Raw genomic sequence first — 20,773 nt, forward strand, 5'->3', positions numbered from 1 at the left:
AGATAATGAATATGATAGTTTTCAAACAGAAAGCAGAATATTCTGACCTGACTAGCCATGTGGGTCACCTTTGTTTCTAAGCTGATACAAAGTAATAAATTAGTGCTGAATAGGCATTAGAGATAGGAAATGAGTGCTGTAACAGTAGTACAATTCTAACCTAGATTGTGTTAGGTTTCTCCATTCTACGGTTCTTATTTCTACTTCCTTCAAGGCCACCTCATAAATGATAGCTATTTTATTCTTCATGATATAAATGTTCTAAATTAAGTCATCTAAAATGTACATTGAATCCTTTTAAGATTTAAAAAGAAATATATTTATTTGTCTTCTGTATGAATTTTTCTATTTAACAATCCCCTAATAGCATCTTTCATTTGAGCATTTCTCAAGGTATAGATTAAAGGGTTTAACATGGGAGTTATCATTGTGTAGAACACAGCAACTGCCTTATCAATAGGTAAAGTAGTTGCAGGTCTCATGTACACAAATATGGAGGGCAAGAAGAATAATACAACCACAGTGATGTGGGAAATACAAGTGGAGAAGGCTTTGTGTCTCCCTTCTGCACTGTGGTTTCTTAATGAGTAGAGGATAACTGTGTAGGAGCCCAGAAGAAGGAGAAATGTTAATAGACAGATAAACCCACTGTTAGCAGCAACAAAGAGCCCCAGAATGTGGGTATCAGTGCAGACCAGTTCAAGCAAAGGGTTAAGATCACACATAAAGTGATCTATGACATTAGGGCCACAGAAAGGTAAATCAATAATGAACAGGATCTGTATGATTCCATGAAGAAACCCTCCCATCCACGACACCCCCACTAGCAGGTTACAAACTACTCTGTTCATGATGGTTGCATAGTGCAGGGGCTTGCAGATGGCCACGTAGCGGTCATAAGCCATTGCAGTAAGCAGGATGACTTCAGCAGCTGCAAAGAAATGCTCTCCAAAGACTTGGGTCATGCATCCATTGAATTGAATAGTCTTTTTTTCATGAAGCGAATCAAAAATCAGTTTAGGGTTATTGACAGAAGAATAGCAGGCATCAATAAAGGAGAGATAGGCAAGGAAGAAGTACATAGGGGACCTTACCAATCGACTGCGTGTAATGGTGACAAGAATGAGCAAATTTCCGATCACAGAGACAATGTAGATGACCAAAAACACAGCAAATACAATTTTCTGCATCTTTTGGTTCTGTGTGAGCCCCAGAAGAACAAACTCGGTCACATTCCTCTTTCCCATTGACTTATTTGGATAGTTAATCACATTGCCAGAAAAAATAATGCATCCTCAACTTCATTTAATTTTGGCATTTTTATAATTAACATTTAAATGCTGCTCAATTGTAAAATTTTTTGAATATTGTTCATGTTGTTTTTCACATACCAAAATTTTTTTTTATGCTTTGTCTTATTCAAACTGACTCTTGGATGACTAGATGAAGATGACTGCACAGAGTATAAACATAAAGAACTTCTGTAAATGAAGCTGGAGGTGAAGAGATTCAAGTAGTTGGAGGATCAAATAATGACCACCAATGTGAAGCTAAATATTTCTGTTCTTACTTATATGAAATAAGAAACCATAAAAGATAATTGAAAATATAACTTGAAAACTAACAAGTCATTAGTCTAAGAGGAAACTCGGGACACCAATATAGTAAACTGACTGTCATGCCTTGAAAGAAACAGAATTGAGTTCACTTCTCCATCAAATCCAGATAAGGAAGCTCAGGTATTAGACTATTTGTCAAGTTTTCTTTACATTGCTTGATAAATATATTTTACTTTGCAAAAAAAAATACAGATAAGTTATGATTCAATATTTTTCATACAAATTAACAGGATCTAAAAAATTGCTTTATTTGCTTTTCTAAAATAACTACAAATAAACAATTAAAGTGACTCGATGAATATAAAGAAGGTCAGGGTAATAGTCAAAGCTATTTGATAAAGAAATAAATGATTGCTACAAAATAATGCATAATAATTCACAGTATATATGAAAGAATTATAATCGCTGTAATAAAGTATTTCTTCTATGTACTGCACATTGCTTCTCATTTCTTTTAATACTCATTCTATGTACTGCTGCTATTAATCTATTTTAAAAGTAAGAAAATGATGGATAGGACCATGTATAAGTTTAATACTAATATTGAATAAATTGACAAAAAAATCTTCTATTAGTAGTAGTTTCTTATAGGTATTTGTTTATTCGATCCCATTCATAAAGGAAATGTTGGTAAATCTCATTTTTTCTACAATTTTATACCTATTCTTACAATTATATAACATTATATGTAATTATATGACATATGATTCTAGTTATAAAACAATTTTATAGTTATTTAATATAAGCTAGAGAAGTTAATATTTCTATGCTAGAAATCAGAAGAAAAGGTGACTTTGATTATAATTATTCTTACATAATTTCATCTGTAATTTTTAACAAATATTAATAAAAATGTTATCATTAAGTTCAATAATTGTCATTTTATAAAATATTAGTTTATAATTTGCTCTGTATGTGCTTATAACACTTCATAACATTTCATATAATTTGGGTGACAACTTCATATGACTAATTCTGTCAGTGAACCTGTAGATAATTCTTAACATACTTACTTACATTCCATGTACTAAGAAATGCATGCTACTGGATTCTTGAAACTGTTCTTTTATCTTGGTCTTACTTGAGATCACTTTTTCCTAACCTCCTTATAAAATGGGATCCCAGAATTCTGTTGTGACCCATTAAGAACTATTGCAGCAGGGGCCAAACGTACCCATTCAAGAATTGAAAGGGACCAGTAAGAAGCCAGCTTCCCTCCGGTCACTCCTTTCATTCTACATTCATTTCCTTGCAACTCATGAAGCTGCTTCATCATCTATCTATAAAGTGAAATCTGCCTTATAATTTATTATGACATTTGGTTAAAATGGAGAAACATACACAACAGTTAAAAGTATATGGCTTCAAGTTATTTTGTATAGTTGTGTATACATAAAAGATAAGCTTATGTGGGTGGGGAAAACCATAAAAAAAATTTGATCCTGTCATGAACTGAAAAAGAATCCTCTTCAACCTTACTTTCCATGACGTCACAAAGATGGGTCTCACAGTGAGTTATCTGTGTTTGTGCTTATAATCAAGAACTCAATAATAGTTCAATAATTCTTTAGGACTTATGAGTGAGATGTACAACTAATAATTTTCATTCTCTTGATTTATTTTAATTATTAATAGAAGAATCCAAGGACAAAATAATATAATAATATAGCATAATATATGGGTGGGTCTTATTAATAATTATATTTCTATTAGTTTCACATTATCTAAGAATAATGGTAAAACATTTTTCTGTTAATTTTTAAAAATTAGGATGATGATGTAATAGCCAGAACCTGGAAACAACCTAGATGCCCTTCAATCGAAGAATGGATGTAGAAAGTATGGAATATATACATATTAGAGTACTACTCAGCAGTAAAATACAAGGACTTCTTGAAGTTTGCAGGCAAATAGATGGAAATAGAAAACACTATCCTGAGTGAGGTAAGCCAGACCCAAAAAGAGGAACACGGGATGTACTCACTCATATTTGGTTTCTAGCCATAAATAAAGGACATCGAGCCTATAATTCGGGTTCTTAGAGAAGCTAAATAAGAAGAAGAACCCAAAGAAAAACATATAGGCATCCTCTGGAATATTAACCTTTATCAGGCGATGAAAGGAGACAAGAGACAGAGACAGAGACCCACATTGGAGCACCAGACTGAAATCTCAAGGTCCAAATCAGGAGCAAAAGGAGAAAGAGCGCGAGTAAGGAACTCAGGACGGCGAGTGGTGCACCCACACATTGAGACAATGGGGATGTTCTATCGGGAACTCACCAAGGCCAGCTGGCCTGGGTCTGAAAAAGCCTGGGTTAAAACCGGTCTCGCTGAACATAGCAGACAATGAGGACTACTGAGACCTCAAGAACAATGGCAATGGGTTTTTGATCCTACTGCACCTATTGGTTTTATGGGAGCCTAGGCAGTTTGGATGCTCACCTTACTAGACCTGGATGGAGGTGGGTGGTCCTAGGACTTCCCACAGGGCAGGGAACCCTGATTGCTCTATGGGAAGACGAGGGAGGGGGACTTGATTGGGGGAGGGGGAGGGGAAAAGGAGGCGGCGGTGGGGAAGAGACAGAAATCTAAATAAATAAATAAATAAATAAATAAATAAATAAGGATGATGAGAAAAACCTTTGTGATTGCATTTGATGAACACTGAGAGATGATGATTTCCATATGTGAAATATCAAAATATCTAATAAGCACATCTGAAAAACATACCTTAACAATTGGAAATGATCTTGACCATAGTTGTGAGTGTTCAGTCTTCACATCAATAACACATTCAGTGAGACTTCCCCTAGAGAAAAGATACCTTTACTATAAAATATGAATATATTTGCTAAGAAACTCCTTAGATAACTTAATTTCAAATAGGTCTGTGTTAAGGAAGTGTCTTCAGAAAAAAAATCTTGCTCCATTCCCCCCAAATTAAAATTACTTCAGAGAAAGTATGAATTGTGATGCATATAATGCATTATACAGAGAAAGTATTTTTGCTTCCTGATTCTGGTTCTGCAATTAGGAGGTAACAAAATTGCAAAAACCATTCAAATGGATCCACTCCTGGTCAATCTTTCAGTGAGGAAACAGCTGTGTGCTACCTTAAAAGAGTGTTTACAGCTGTATGCTTTCAGATTTCTGCAGTTTTATATCTGAGACTTGTCTCACAGGGATTCATTATCTCCTGTAATAGAAAGAACTTCTCTTAGAAGGTGGTGTTCTGAAAACTTCTATTTGACACTTGCCAGTTTTTCAGCTGGTAATTGCGTTTCCTGTACATAGAAAGTTTAAATTTTTATTCCATTTTTTAATTGGAGCTTTTCTTGGTGAGAATCCACATACCAGCAGCATAGTCTGGATCTTGTCATATTTTATCAAGACTTTCATGTGTCTGCTGCTGTCTCTAATCGAATCATAGTGCTGGGGTCTCACATATGTGTAGCCCTTCCAGCTTTTCATGTTGATGTGAATGACTGAACTCATCCTTCTACTACGTGTTTTTAATCCCCCTCTCCCTCTAGGAAACTTTTTTCTAATAAAATGAATTGATACTAATTCGTGTCTATTTTAAAATTTTGAACAGAGACATATATTATAAAGTTAGTTTCATTATGCTTATTTAATATACCTCCCTTATGTATGCATCTTATACATTGCAACTACTTGACCTTTCTTTGGGCAAAATGATATTAATAAAAATTTTAATGGCATAAGTCATGTTGATGTGCAACACTGAATAGGAAATGCAAGATGAGAAACAATGTTGCAAATATTGTTTCTTGAAGTTTGCATGCAAATGGATGGAAATAGAAAACACTATCCTGAGTGAGGTAACCCAGACTCAAAAAATGAACATGGGATGTTCTCACCCATAATTGGTTTCTAGCCATAAATAAAGGACATTGAGTCTATAATTTGTGATCCTAAAGAAGCTAAATAAGAAGGTGAACCCCCCAAAAAAACATATAGTTATCCTCCTGGATATGGGAAGTAGACAAGATTGCCGGGAAAAAAATTGGGATCTTGGTGGTGGGTTGGGATGGGGTAAGGGGAGATGGGGAGAGAAAAGTGAGAAGGGGAGGTTGGGGGGGCACTTGGGGAAATGGGATGGTTGGGATAAAGGAAGGGTGGATATGGGAGTAGGGAAGTATATATCTTAATTAAGGGAGCCATCAGGGTTGGCAAGAGACTTGAACCTAGAGGGGCTCCCAGGTGCCCAGGGCCATATCCCCAGTTTAACTGCATTTTGAAATGTCACTTAAATAAGTAGTTTTACAAAATAAACTTTAATTTTAAGACCAATTGTGCATTAAATAAACACAGGTAACGTCTGTCTACCCAGTAAAACAGTGTTCATTTTGGAGATTGTATCCACTGTTCCCCATCCATTTCTATTGGCTAACTCTTACATGTTAACTTAACCCATTTCTTTTCTATTAATCTGTGTATCACCACATGTCTGTGGCTTACCAACTAAAGTTTCAGTGCATCTGTCTCTGGCACCTCCATGGCTTCTCTCTGGCTCTGCCCTTCTTTCTCCCAGAATTCAGTTCAGCCCTCCCTACCTATCACTCTTCTGCTATAGGTCCAAAGCAGTTTCTTTATTCATTAATGGTAATCACAGCATACAGAGGGAAATCAAACATCACCTGAAATGGTGTACTTTTTTACAATGTTCTGGACAGAACTCCAAATAGGAACCTCAAAAAGAAATTTTTAAAAAACCAATAAGAAGCAAGAACTAATGGGCCAAGCAGTGATTTAATAAATATAGTATCTGTGTGTTTATTTCGGGGCTGAGCTGCCAGGAAAAATAAGTAGTCTTCCTGTTAGAACATTTGTATTGAATATAATGACAAATCAAACAAAACTGCCTCAATGGATTCCCTTATACGATTATATGAACAAAATTAACACCACTGAGAAAGCATATCAAATGTCTTTATGCATCAGAAATAATTGGTTGTGACATTTAAAGCCTTTGATATTTAAAAAAATAATTCAGTTCTGAAATAGCTCAGAAGCAAGCTTTTGTGTAAAGGCTTCCAGTAAAAAAAGAGATGAGTCATTAATAAGGAAAGCTAAAGGGTCACAGTAAGAGTGGACTCACACACAAAATGCACAGAGCATAAAAATGAGACCTCAGGACTGGAGGAATGTCTCAGTGGGTAAAGGAACCAACCACCAAGTCTAATGACCTCAGCTCTTTTTCTGGACCCACATAGTGGAAGGAGACATGTAACTCCCAATGTTGTCCAATCACCTCCATTTGCACACCCTGGCAAGTGCATGTGCTCACATAGACACATAAATAATAAAGAAATGCAATCAAGAGATATTTTTGTTAAAGAACTAAAAACATTATACACATGAAGACTTAAATATTACTTCCTTAGATCATGTTGACTTAAATTTATTGTAAGAGACGATTGTAAAGAACTCAAGGCAATATTGAAAGACTGATGATGACAAGTATGAAGTCGGTGTTAACAATGGCACAATAGTTTTCTGACATCTTATGAGAATTCCTTAAAAAGTCAGCTTACATGTCTTTAGTAAAGTGAGCATCCAAACTGCCTAGGCTCCCACAAAGCCAATATGTGCAGTAGAATCAAAAACCCATTGCCATTGTTCCTGAGTTCTCAGTAGTTCTCATTGTCCGCTATGTTCAGCGAGACCGGTTTTAACCCAGGCTTTTTCAGACCCAGGCCAGCTGGCCTTGGTGAGTTCCCAATAGATCATCCCCATTGTCTCAGTGTGTGGGTGCACCCCTCGCGGTCCTGAGTTCCTTGCTCGTGCTCTCTCTCCATCTGCTCCTGATTTGGACCTTGAGATTCCAGTCCGATACTCCAATGTTGTTCCTTTTTATTAGCTACTTTTAGAGTCTTACCTTTCATAATTCATCTTCTAGTTCATGTAATTAATTGATACATGAATAAATAGATTACATATAGGCAGGTTGATACATGGATAGATGGATAAATAGTTTACATTAGAGAAAAAATTTGAAAATGTAACATTCTTTTACTTTCTGTGTCCAGTTCATTTTGTTTACTATAATTATAATAAGCTCCAGCCATGTTCTTGCAAATAGCATAATTCCATTTTTATTTATGGTTACAGTTATAGGTTCCTATGCAAGAAAACTAAAAGTTTGTATATACATGAATTGCACAGAAATTTTCAAAGAAGTATTGCTCATGACAGCCATAAGCTGGTAATAAAAATATAGAAATAGCCTCAAGAGAATGACTATAGAGTAGCAGACCTCTTGGTACTAAATAAAAACAAGTTACCAATATGTAATTGCATGCCAAACTTCCAAAACATTGTGTTACAGGGTTAAAATAAATGTATAAAACTGTCACTTTTATTCCAGAAACAAAGTCCATTTTCTGCTTAGTACATAAGTTATGGGGCATTCTGCATATGAACCACGGAGAAAATTAAGGCGACATTGTGGGATGCCAAAACTCTGATGAAAGATGGAGTATTTTATTTCATATTTCTTTTTTCTTTTCTTTCTTTTTATTTTTTTGTCAATGGCTTTTTAATTGAATTTTGGTTTTACTGTTGGATACTCAACTGTCTGTGGTTATATATACCCATAAGTTTTCCAGTGAATTAGTTTGCTACAGTTCAGCTCAGCTACAAATCTATATTCCACCTCCAGTCTCCCTTCTTTCTTTCATTTGTTTGCTTTTGTAATCAGAGTCAGGGTCTCACTATGTAGTTATAGCTGTCCTGGAACTCCCTATGTAGACCAAGTTTGCCTTTAAATCAGAGAACCCTATACCTCTGCCTCCCAAGTGCTAAGAGTAAAAGTGTTTCTACCATGTTTGGCCAAGTACTTTAAGAGTGACTATTTCTCTGTGTGATTTTCTTTATATCTTTTTTTATTAGTTTGTTGGAAGTCAGGCAGTTCAAACCAAAATAATTATATAAATTGGATAATATAATAAACATATTTTAATATTTTAATGTATGTATCAATGTTTATTAATTCAAGTAATAAGGTATAATAATGTTACTTCTTTTTGCTAATTTTTTCTGCATTATGTCTATTATTTGAGAATTGATTAACCTTTAATTGTAAAGTGTTTTCATTTCAAACTCAGAAATCAATGTTTATGGAATGGAATTAGTTATCAATGTTTTTCGCATTTACGATAAAATTTAAAAGCCCTATTTTTTAAGAAAAGGAAGTATAAGTTCATAAGATAATGACATATCTGTATTGTGCTGCCTTTGAGATAAGGAGTCATAAAGGAAATAAAAAGATGCTAGTCAATGGAAAAAATGTGAAGTCTCAAGTGCTAAATAAAGTAGAAAGGGGCTTTAAGATGAACATTATTTTAGAGAAAGAGTGCTTCCCCTAGTCCTGTGTGCTTTAGAAAAGACAGGATCAGGATTAAGTTAGTCTGTAAGTATTCACCTCTTCTAGATAAACAAATCAGGAAGCACAGTATCATTTACTCCAAATTTCTAGGATAGAACCTCATTGGTGTTGAGTAATTTATATTTTTAAGTGAGTAAGATGTCAAAAAGAATAGCAGTTCGTAAAACCATTGATTGAGTTTGATTCCAAATGTGCTGGGACTACCATTGTTTTCTTGTGAACTTTCCTCATTAATCTGTAATACACAAGAGGAGATAGATGTATTCTAACTTACCTACAATTCTAGGACAAAGACCTGCAGATACATAGCACATACAGCTTCCCTAGGCTCATGGTTGGCTTTCTACTTCTGCAACTGAAGTTGCATGGTTCTATGACTGAAAGAATTAAGCACAATGGCCTTAAAGAATGCTTTTCCAAAAAGACAGCTTAACCACCACTGAAAGCTGATCTGAGAAAGGATCTTGAAACCTCTATTAAACAAAACTCATCCACATGTGCATTCCCTTATGAATAACACCCATTAGAATGCCTGTGATTCTAATGCTGAAGATACTTCTATTGAAACTAAACTTTGTCTTCTCCTTAGATACATTCAAGTTCAATTGAATGATAACCTCATCCAAAAATATTGATTCAAAATTGTCCACATGGACTGATATGGTGTTAAGTATCATGAAACAGAAAATAGGAAGATATAGGAAGAAAAGCTGATGATAAATTGCAGAGTACTTCTGTTTTTAGTTTTAATTTTCTCTTTGCTTCATATAGGTATTGATGTGGGATTCCCCACTATACACTGTGAATACCATTGGTGAATAAAGAAACTGCCTTGGCCTATTGGTAGGGCAGAACTTACTTAGGTGGGGAAAAGTAAGAGAAGCCATGTAGTCCCTTCAGAGGCAGACACTGGGAGCTTTACTTGGTATGCCACAATCACATGGTGGACACACAGATTAATGGAGATGGGTTAAAATTAGATATCAGAGTTAGAAAATAAGAAGCTTGACATTATGGGCCAAGCAGTTGTTTAATTAAGATAGTTTCTGTGTGATTATTTTGGGGATGAGCAGCTGGGAAGTAATGACCAAGCGGCCTCCTCCCACAAATTGGTGCCCAATGTAGTTGACTGTATCCACATAAAACCTGAGAAAGCTGAAAATGGAATCTTAAACACAAAATAACAAAGTTAAGCATGGTTTTGTCATGTCATTTTCTTGAGTGGGGTCTGTTTGCTAGATGCAAGCAGGGGCATAGCTCCTTTAAGAGATATCTTATACAAAATGAGATCTAAGTACATTTAGAAGCTGATAAACTTTAAAGATGTTCCATAGTTAGGTGATAAGAATAAGAAATATGTAGAAGAAGAACATGATCACACATGCACACCCACACACAGAGAAAGACTTTCACACACAAACACAATTCACATACAGCACACTCATGTTGTATCATAATAAAAGTATATATTTCTGAATACATTACATTCCTTTAATGAAGACACAAATGGAAGAATGTTGAGAAGACATAATCACAATCAGAAATAAAAAAATCTATAAGAAAAAGAAAATAATTTGAGAAAAGGTAAACATTCCAATGTTCTGAATATAAAATGTTTGATCAGAACATAGACCTAATAGGTTTCGACATTTAAAACAGTGAATGAGATAAAGACTCACAATTCCCTGCTACATCTTCTTTCCCAAAGAAAATAATTCCTTTCCCAGGACAATGTTATTCTAAACATATAACTAAAAGCTAAAATTTTCTTTATTGATGCGTATTTTGATTCCTTGTATATCACCTGAAACTTTTCTGCTCCAAAGCTTCCTCATGGCATTTTTCACCTCAGCATTCCTCAGTGTGTAAATCAGAGGGTTTAGAAAGGGTGTACAAATTGTATAAAACACCGATATCATCTTGTCCATGGGGAAGGTCGTTGCAGGACGTGTATATATAAATATGCAAGGCACAAAAAACAAGACAACTACAATGATGTGAGAGACACAAGTGAACAGAGCTTTTTTCCGCCCTTCAGCACTGTGATTTCTCAAGGAATAAAGGATGATGACATATGAGACCATGAGCATGAGAAAACTCACTGTGCAAAGGGTCCCACTGTTAGCCACAAAGAGAAGGTTAATCACATACGTGTCTGAACAGGCAAGTTTCAACAATGGCTGCAAGTCACAGAAATAGTGGTCAATCTCATTAGGACCACAGAAGGGTAAACTCAAGGCCAGAAATATCTGCACTAAAGAATGAATACATGATCCCACACAGACTATGGCCACCAGCATCCCACAGACCTGGTGGCTCATGATGGTTGTGTAGTGAAGAGGCTTACAGATGGCCACATAGCGGTCAACAGCCATGAGGATGAGGATAAAGATCTCCAGGGAGCCAAATAAATGGAAAGTAAACACTTGTATTATGCACTCGCTGAAAGAAATAGAGGCTGCCTTCGTAAGCGAATCCACAATGGTTCTAGGGGCTACAGTTGTAGAGAAGCAGGTGTCAGACAAGGATAAGTAGAACAGGAAGTAGTACATGGGACTCCCAAGTGCCTGACTTGTCTTGATGGTGGCAATGATCAGCAAGTTACCCACTAATGTACCCATATAAAAGAACAGGAAAATGGCAAGCACTATGTTCTTCCTCCTGGGGTCCTGTGTCAAGCCAAGGAGAAGGAAATTGGTCACATTGATACTCAGCTGCATGGTTCATGAATGGGAAGGAAAGAGTATAAAATGCGTCATCTGCAAAAGACAAAAACACTAATTTGAACAAGTGGTAAAGTAGATTATATAAAATAAAAGTATTTCTTTCTCATAACTATGCTTTCCAATCTCTGTCTTCGGTTTCAAGATCTTTATTAGTATCACAGAAGCTGATGAAATTAACACTTTCTCCATACTATCCATATATAAACTCGCCGAGTTTAGCATGGTTCTTATTAATTTTGCAGTTCAATTAATATAAAATAAAATGCTCACTTTTCTTTATTATTTAACCAATTGTTTTATGGGCAAAAAAAACTCTGATAGGGCATCATTTATATAATTTATTTTCCTTTATTTAGAATATTTTGAGTGTCCCTTAGTCATGTAAAGTTGTCTAGGCCTTACATTATATAAAAATCTTCTTTTCCATTTATATTACACATTAATGACCTACATTTAGAAGCAATACTAACCTCATTTGTAGATAGTGTTCACTGAAATAAGAACAAGAAATGCCATAAAAATGCAAATAATCTGGTAATATTTTAAAAATTCTGAATATTATCTTGCAAATTGTGTGTATATAGAAAACAGTGTTCCTTGATAAGACTATTAAATATCTCAGTGTCTACTTTTCTTCTACTTCTGAAAAGAATACTTTAGACTATTCAAAGGCTTTGAGAAATTAATAAAATGATTAATAATAATCATCAGCTTCTGTGATACTAATAAAGATCTTGAAACCGAAGACAGAAATTAATAAAATGAATAATTAGACAATTATATTGTCTAATTGTATATATTTACAAAATAAATATACTAATACTTAGAATACCCTAATGGTTATTGCCAAATTTGTTGTAATATCAGACACAGTAATCATCTCTAGTAAAGTATTTTATATTCAGGCATTTAAAAATTCCACATTCTCAGGTAAGAGCAATGTTTCAAAGATGATGATAATTACCGTTTTATAGAAAGGGAAGAAGGGTAGTCTATATTTGACTTTTTTGTTCAACCTATTTTTAGATCTGGAAATTATGATGATATCAAGTATGAAGTATCATTTCTTTAAGCAAAGTCTATTTTTTAGCAGGCAAAATTTCATAAAACTTTCAAAGTATACATTTTCTAGCTTTTGCTTATGAAAAGTCATCATCATCATGCAAACCAAGATGTAGTGCAGTTAATATATTCTAGAAAGCTCACTTATCCACAGTGCTCTTTCTGATTCTTGCTACACCTGCAGTTCATTGTAAAGAGAACTGTGTACTGCTCTAAGGCAGAATCTGATATCTGAGACAGACACAAAATTACCTTTGTATGTTTCACCTCATCTTTGGAAATTGATTCACTTCACCAAATTTGAAAGATATCTTTATCCCACTATTTTAAATAAATTAAAATTTATGTAATTTTATGTGTATGAACATTTAACCTGATTGTTTGTATGAACAACATATGTGTTTCAGGTTCCCTGAGAAGCATGAATGCTTTGCTTGCACGTGTGATTATACCCTATGTGTGTGTCTGATCCTTGAGAGCTTTAAAACTGAGAATTGGTTCCTGGAAACAGATTTGGAGACTGGGACTCAAACCCAGGTCCTCGAGAGCAATAAGTCTTCTTAACTGCTTAACTATTTCTCCACAACTATCTTTCACTATTTAAATAAGAATTATGAAAATGTCTAATTAAGGCACTTGCATTTAAGTGTCAATAATAAAAGCATAACAAAATAAAACAAAATTTATTTACAATGTATGGTCTCTGATAAGAAACAAACCAAAAAGAAACAGCTTATATAACTGACTTTAAAAATTATAATTTGTCTTCTTTATTTAAAAATACTGTATAAAATGAACAATTAAGCAGAAGACCTGCTGATCTTTTAAGGCCAATTAATGCAAAATATCTCACTCTCATCAAATACTACATGATTTTAACCATTTCATTGACTGTTTACCTTTGCTTTATTTATCATTAATCTATATATTGTCAATGACTGCAATGAAGTTATTTTTCTTACACATTCAGGCACATATTTAAAAATAAATTACAAAGAATAAATTCATATTCTTTAATAAGAAAATAATTGTGAGTTTTCATCAAGCATTTAATGACAAGTATAATCAATGCTCTTTTCCTTCCTTGGACATCTTTTCATTGATGCTACATTTATCATAAAGCTTCAGTCAAAAATCTTTCTGTACAAAGACAGAGATGATTACTATTTGACAAATGAAAATTGGTTTGGATCTCTCTAAACAGAATGACTGTATAGGTCTGTGGGTGAGAAGTTACGAGTATAGAATGTTTCATGTGTAGCAAAGAAAAGAATTAGTTTTCTTAGCTATGTTAGGAAGCACTTAAATCCAAATATATTTCTAATAATAAACACTCTAGTAAAGTTTACTTTTAAAGTTACTGTTAAGCAGATTCATATTTTTCACAATTCTTTTTATTATTGGAAAAATAAAGTTATGTGTGCCTTTCACGTAGCATCCTTTGTGAAATCATAGCATAAGATTCTGACTTCCAGAACAATGATCGTCTTAACATCACAAACTGAGGCTCCTTCTGTGTGACAGAACTTGCACAGGGAAAAATCTGCTTCTTCGGGTGCTGTCTTAAAGAATCACCTGTCCTAAATTCAGTGAAACTGGTTTTGTGTCTTTCAGAGACTCTCACTCTTGAATTAACTTCTACGCATAGGCTACTATAGTCTGAGAATACTAATTAGCTGTCCTAATTTCTTTAACTAAGAGCTTAAATTAAAAAGTTACATGCAAAACCCTCCTCTAGCTTCTCAAAATGTGTTTCTTAATCCCATCATTCATGCCATATCATTAAAAGGAGCCCTGGAAAATAGCCTGGGCAGAATACAGAAACTCACACAATTCAATATATCCAAGGTATATGTTCTGTATCTAGTTCCCTCAATTGTCAAAAAAATTACAATGCAATTTTTTGTTTTTTAGTCTTACTAGACAGATATCAGGTGCATTGTGAAGATCTTAAGGTTGATAAGGTGATATGCGATATTTGTGAAGAAGCAGGTGCTTAGTGAGATTTCAAAAACACTCCTATACGTGGTATTATTATTCTTTATTATATATTTAAGTATCCTCACTGTTTTGTTTGGTCTGAAGTTTAACTGAGAAGTAGTTAGTCAACTTATTAAAATAATTCTGAGGTGTATGCCCACTGTAAGTAAAAAGTAATATCATTTTAGAAGGATGTAAAAATTTTCATAATATACTGTAATGTACATTACTCTGATCAAGAATTGAATTCACTCATCACAAAGCTGAAGAATCCCAGAAGAATTGTCAAAGTTGTTATTCTATGTTAAGTATCTCTCCAAATTTTGTTAGAGATGTTATCTTCCGGGATTTTTGTGAAAATGGATGGTTTTTGGTCAGTCTAATCTCATCTAGCTACTTTACATGAAAACATTTGAGAATGCTTCTATACTTTAGCATCTTAAGAAAGAACCTTAATAAAATATTAAGATGCATGTACAATAAAAAAGAAAGAACCTTAAACATTAATATATCAAAGGCATCCTTTTATTCCCACATAGTAATGAATGACTTTCACGTACCTGTTTCTTATAAGGAAAACATTGATTTTAGAGAATTGCTTCATTGTATTTCCTATTTATCATAATAGTAAACATCTAAAAGTATACTAGGCTATTAAGTTTAATGTTTCCTTTCCAAGGACCAGTAGCGTACTCTCATCGTAAATGTACTGAAACAGATTAAAATATGCATATTTACCAAATCTGTAATAATGTGTCTCTGAGCTCACAGTGTGGAAATAATCTCTCTCACCTGATGGAGGACTGGCTACATGAGTCTTACCTGCACAAAACCTTTTGATATCAGTTATCCCATATCCCATAGGATGTTTAAAAAAACGTTTCTTCTGTTCTCCAGAGGGAATATTAACACAAAATTGTGCAAGGCATTCATGTGGAGAGTACCATTATCACCTAAAATTCTCTGTCTTCTGCTAATCTAAACCATTCCAGAGGCTATAACACATCTAATTTGCATTGTATCTTTAGACTATATATATACACCAATATTTAATATATAAATAGCATATATATTAACTAATTAGAAAGAAGTTAGGGTACAGAGGTGCTTTCATTTGCATTAAAATTGCCAGAGGAGAGAAAAAGGAAAAGTATGATGGGTAATGATGTTGACAATGACAGGACCGAGAAAATATTATTTGGACAAGAGAATTTCTATCATGAATCCGTATTTTCATGAACTACCCTAAATTAACCTTGCTACATTGGGGGCAGGGGTATAGAGACCTTAGCTCCCAAAATGTATTTGAAAGGTATTGGTAAATATTATCATGGAGAGAAGTGTTGAATGATGAAAACTGAAGTCTTTCTGTGAACTACAGAAGATAAGTTTCAAGATTCCTACATTGTTAACAACTTCTGTGAGGATTAGTATGAATACAGAGTATGAATAAATGTTAAGGAAAAAAAGCCTTTTCGTGTATTTTACAAACCTATTTCATTAGAAAGAGTTCCATTTTCAATGTCATAGTCTTATTTATAAAATAATTTCAATATTACTTAGAAACTTGAGGTAAATTTTATTTGAATATAGGAGGGAAAACAAACAAAAATAATAGAGTAGGCAAACTAGAGCTATGCCCAGCTTCTTGTAGAAGGAATAAGCAGAGACAGCGAGGGTTCCTAAGTTATAATTCAAGAAAGCAGTCAAACTCAGTAAAGGAATTCTGTAAATACTCTCACGGCCAATTATATGTCTTCAGAGAGGTCTAGAGTGTCATGGTACAAAGTTTAGGTTTGGGTCCATTGGGCACAAATAGGAATAGGAAAGGGAGAAAAAGAAAACGTTTTCTGAGTTGGACAGTATAAAGCTGTAAACTTAGCAATGGGTGTGTAAGCAGCTGTATCAGTCATTGAAGGTTCTGGGGACTATAAGAGCCTATCTCATATCTCATGCAGGGGAGAGTCAGTCCTCTCATCTTACTATGTTTCACATGCATCATGCTTTTTTTCTCCTTTTAGAGTCATGCTGTTCTGATGCCGATGTAAATCAAGATTTTCTCCTAATGATAAGGTCTTCAAACTCAACTGGTTTACTGAAGTTCCCTGAGGTCCTTGTCAAAGGATATTATCAACTGAATGACCCAGTTGTAAAGAAGATAACTGGTGATTGACCATGATATTTTAAAATACATGGAGGAATAATTCTATAATTTTTCCTTCATTATATTAATGTGTTAACAAGGACACAGGCAATTATCACAAATCCATCGTTTAGTAGCAGACCCATTATCCTATAACTTTCAAACCTGTTAATTTTTAAATAGATACCTGGTAATTTTAGAGAAAAAATGAAAACCAGCTTCCTAGCAATTTTAATAAAAAGATATACAGAAGGGGAGCTAGAGAGATGGCTCAGAGGTTAAGAGCACTGACTGCTCTTCCAGAGGTCCTGAGTTCAATTCCCAGCAACTACATGGTGGCTCACAACCATCTGTAATGACATCTGGTGCCCTCTTCTGGCCAGCAAGCATACAGACAGACAGAACACTGTATACATAATAAATAAATCTTTTTTTTTTTTTAAAAAAAAGACATACTGAAGAATGTTTTTCTTAAAATAACATCCAAATTTTTTAAACCTTTATGTAATAATCTCCCACTTATCACTCACATTCATCTTTACATCCATATCTCTAGTCCATGATGTGAAAGTTGACATTGTGTGCATGAGAGACTGAACCTGCAATGGTTATGCAGCTTTCTGTTGAGGTGGAACTAATCTATCACAATTTGTGACATTACCACCAGCTCAACAGTCATTAGGGGAGAAGTTGCTGTGAAAATCTAGTGTACGTTTGACTGGTAGCCATAGCAAAGAAATGAACATAACAATATGGTAATATCTAGTTCTTGGTAATAGTAATAGTGTTGTTTAACTTTCTTTCATGGATTGGAGGTAGAAGCTTGCTATGTTGCTGCATTCTTGTAGACTACTTTCTGAAGAGAAATAGGTAGAAATTATAATGAGAGAAGTCATCACTAAAGAGATGATGTGTGCCTATACCTCACTGGGATAGATATAAATGTGGTTATTATAGTCATGAAGTTAATCCCAAAGATGCAAGGAGAAAGAATACCAACTGAAGTATCATGACCAGATTAATTAAAGTTAGTAATTAATTAAAGCTATCTTTCTTATTCCTGCACATAGGTTGTCTTTGTAGAGATAGGCTTCAAGAAATCAGCAGTGGATATCAGAATGATAAGGATTTTATAGCTCAGGGATAGAGAGTTTCCAAAGGGGGTATTTGTCAGGCAAATAGATAGGGTTACAGAAGCAGAACCTAACAAGTTGGTCATAACAACTGTGAAACAGAGACGTGGTTGAGAGGTGTTCATAGCAAGGTGGTCAAAACAATAGGTGGTCAGGGTAACTTTTTGAACAAAAATATGGTTGTCATTTATTGAAAAAGGCAGAACAAAACCCTTTGTAGCTCAGGTTACTAGAGGGACATAGCCTAATCCCTGAGAAAAAAATAAGCATAAAGAAGAATGAATCTATTTTGTCTTTACTATGAGATCGCTTCAATCATAAAAAAAAAGAATGTTGATCCATATTATCGGCAAGAAAAGAGAATAAGTAACAGTTTCATGAATTGCCAGTATCATCATTATCATAAAGAAATGAGTAAACAATGAAAAATGAATTTATCACAAAGTAAATTTTAAAAAGAACACAAAAGTAGTAAATTAATCTCAGCTCAATATAATTTTTAATCGCATACTATAATATGATCTCTCTCTCCCCAAATTGGACAACTGAAAAAATAAAATGGGCCATAGCTTGTTGTTTCTTCCTTTGGTTTGTTTTGCTGAATAGCAGTCTTACCATGGTACAGACACTTCTTGTGAATCATCCTCTAAAGCATCATATATCCCAAGTGGGAAAAATGTGCATAAACTCATCATGCTAACACATATACTTACAGCACACTTCTACACCCTGCTTCATCACTGAAAATTCCACTGTTTTAAGAAATGATGTCACATAATATCAAGTAAATTTTTAAAAGCATATGAAAAAATAACAAAAGAGCTAATTTTCTTTTGGAAGGGGTAAATATTTTCTGTATATTCTAGACTTTTGAACAGTTGTGTGAGTGAAACAATGATCTAGATATATAAAAAATTTGAGATAAAACATGGAGAGTTTCTGACACTGCAGAAAAGCTGCCATAACTTTAAAATCCTCTGCTTCCCAATTTCTACATGATGCTGAAAAGGAGACATTCAGCAAAGCATTATGTACAGAATGAATTCAGAAATTTGGACCAAAGAAAGACAAATTTGTTGGTAGAGGAAAATAGCTAAACAAAGGGAAGTATAACACCGAGCTGAGAGAGAGAAAGTAGAATGGTAATACTATATAACCCGCGGGAGCAACTGTAAGTAGATCAGCAGTATCTCCCTACTGTAGAAAATAAAAGTGTTATTTTACAAGGAACTCTAAAAATATTGGATATCATTCTCTTTTTGATAGGAAAATGGAGTCATTTACTGTTTGTTTTTTTTAAATATTTCTCATAATATATGACCTTTTGTGGTATCAGAGTATTACACAGAATTGGAAACACAGTAAATATGTCATAAAAGACAAATAAAAGTTAAGGGTATAACTCACTGATATACTACAATGAAAATAAACATCTTATTTTAATATGATTCCTGTGTCTAATTAAGCTTTAATTTTTGAGAGTCATTTCTACAGTAAAAAGGTAGAAAAATTATATATCTATTTTATTTGAATATATGCATATTGTGCTGATAACCTGGCTAAATCTGATTGTGAATATATAGTTTTTAAGAAGCATTTCTCTCAAATACAGGACTATTTGAAATAACAGTTAATGTCTTGAGGCACAAAAATATTGGAAATTGGGAATTTTTGGGTGACTTGTTAATGGATCTTTATAATCTTCCTGAAGAAGCTAAGTGTTGTCATGTGATTATATGTAAGGCATGGAATATCAAGCAGAGTAAACAAAGTCAGCTTGGCTGAGGGAATGAAGGAAAAGTGCACTGGATCTGAGAGAAACATTGAAGTGCATACACATAAAGGGCATCACAGGGAAAAAGAGGGAAATGAGAAAAAAATCCACACATCCTAAAAGTGTCTCATAAGATATGTCCTCTTAAGACTTGTGTGCATTAACAGAGATCTTCCAGCCATGAACTATTGCATCATTTTACAGGTACCATAAAATATACTCATAGGACTATTAGAAACTAGTAAGCACACACAGGAAGAGTTACAAAGACAGAATGTCCCCCAGACCTTCCTAAACCTCAAAGTCTATAGTCATAGCACCATACCCATTCCACTATAGTGATTTCTGAGATTATGACATTAGACCTAAATCAGCTGTGGAAGGGGTATCAAGGTAAAGAAGTGGAAACATAGAAGCTTAACGTGCTCAAAGTATACAATATACAAATATGAAAATGTTTTATATAATTCAGTATGTACAATGTATACATGCAATAGGAAAAAACTAAAAATAATAAAGGTTAAAATAAATAAGAGAAAATGTTGGATTAAATTCTAAACAAAAACAGAGTATTATATATCTTTTCTCAGACAGAGGGTTAAAGTGTTTATAAAGATGTGCTTCAATTTTAGTGTTTGTGTGTGGTGTGCATGGGGTGACTTGGAAAGAAAACTAGTACTTTCTCATCCTAAGCATGTATTCTACCAAACCAAGGCCATTCTTGCAGGCATCATGTCTACCTGGTCATCTCTGGACTTACTTTTGCTATCTGCATTCCATATGACTTTAAGCTGCTTCTTTAACTAATTACTCCCACCTGCACACCTCTCCCAAACCCGGCGACTTATCACTTGTGCTATCTAAGATATTTAAAAGGTTTTCTGACCTGGGAACACAGGAACAGTATCAGAGGGATGTTTCAT

At 34.2% G+C, this 20,773-nt stretch overlaps 2 protein-coding genes across 4 annotated transcripts; both read right to left on the reverse strand.

Annotated features, from left to right (window-relative positions):
• Positions 1 to 220: 220 nt before the first annotated feature.
• On the reverse strand, positions 221 to 5,943 carry LOC126497608 (olfactory receptor 4C46-like). 3 transcript variants are annotated; one of them, XM_050135743.1, is made up of 2 exons: positions 353 to 1,247; positions 221 to 234 (listed from the first exon to the last, which is right to left on the reverse strand). In XM_050135743.1, the coding sequence occupies exons 1-2, from the start codon at positions 1,245 to 1,247 to the stop codon at positions 221 to 223; spliced, it is 909 nt and encodes a 302-aa protein (XP_049991700.1). The 3 variants fall into 3 exon arrangements, with proteins under 3 accessions (XP_049991700.1, XP_049991699.1, XP_049991701.1); XM_050135742.1 differs by lacking the exon at positions 221 to 234 and adding an exon at positions 5,933 to 5,943 and having other exon boundaries at positions 321 to 1,236; XM_050135744.1 differs by lacking the exon at positions 221 to 234 and having other exon boundaries at positions 321 to 1,253.
• A 4,840-nt stretch (positions 5,944 to 10,783) lies between these two features.
• On the reverse strand, positions 10,784 to 11,752 carry LOC126497818 (olfactory receptor 4C16-like). Its single transcript, XM_050135988.1, has one exon. It carries the CDS (start codon positions 11,750 to 11,752, stop codon positions 10,784 to 10,786), a length of 969 nt encoding a protein of 322 aa, XP_049991945.1.
• Positions 11,753 to 20,773: the final 9,021 nt, after the last annotated feature.

This window comes from Alexandromys fortis, unplaced genomic scaffold, assembly GCF_014885135.2.
Source record: "Alexandromys fortis isolate MF-2015 unplaced genomic scaffold, M_Fortis_MF-2015_v1.1 scaffold_23, whole genome shotgun sequence".
NCBI lineage: Eukaryota > Metazoa > Chordata > Mammalia > Rodentia > Cricetidae > Alexandromys > Alexandromys fortis.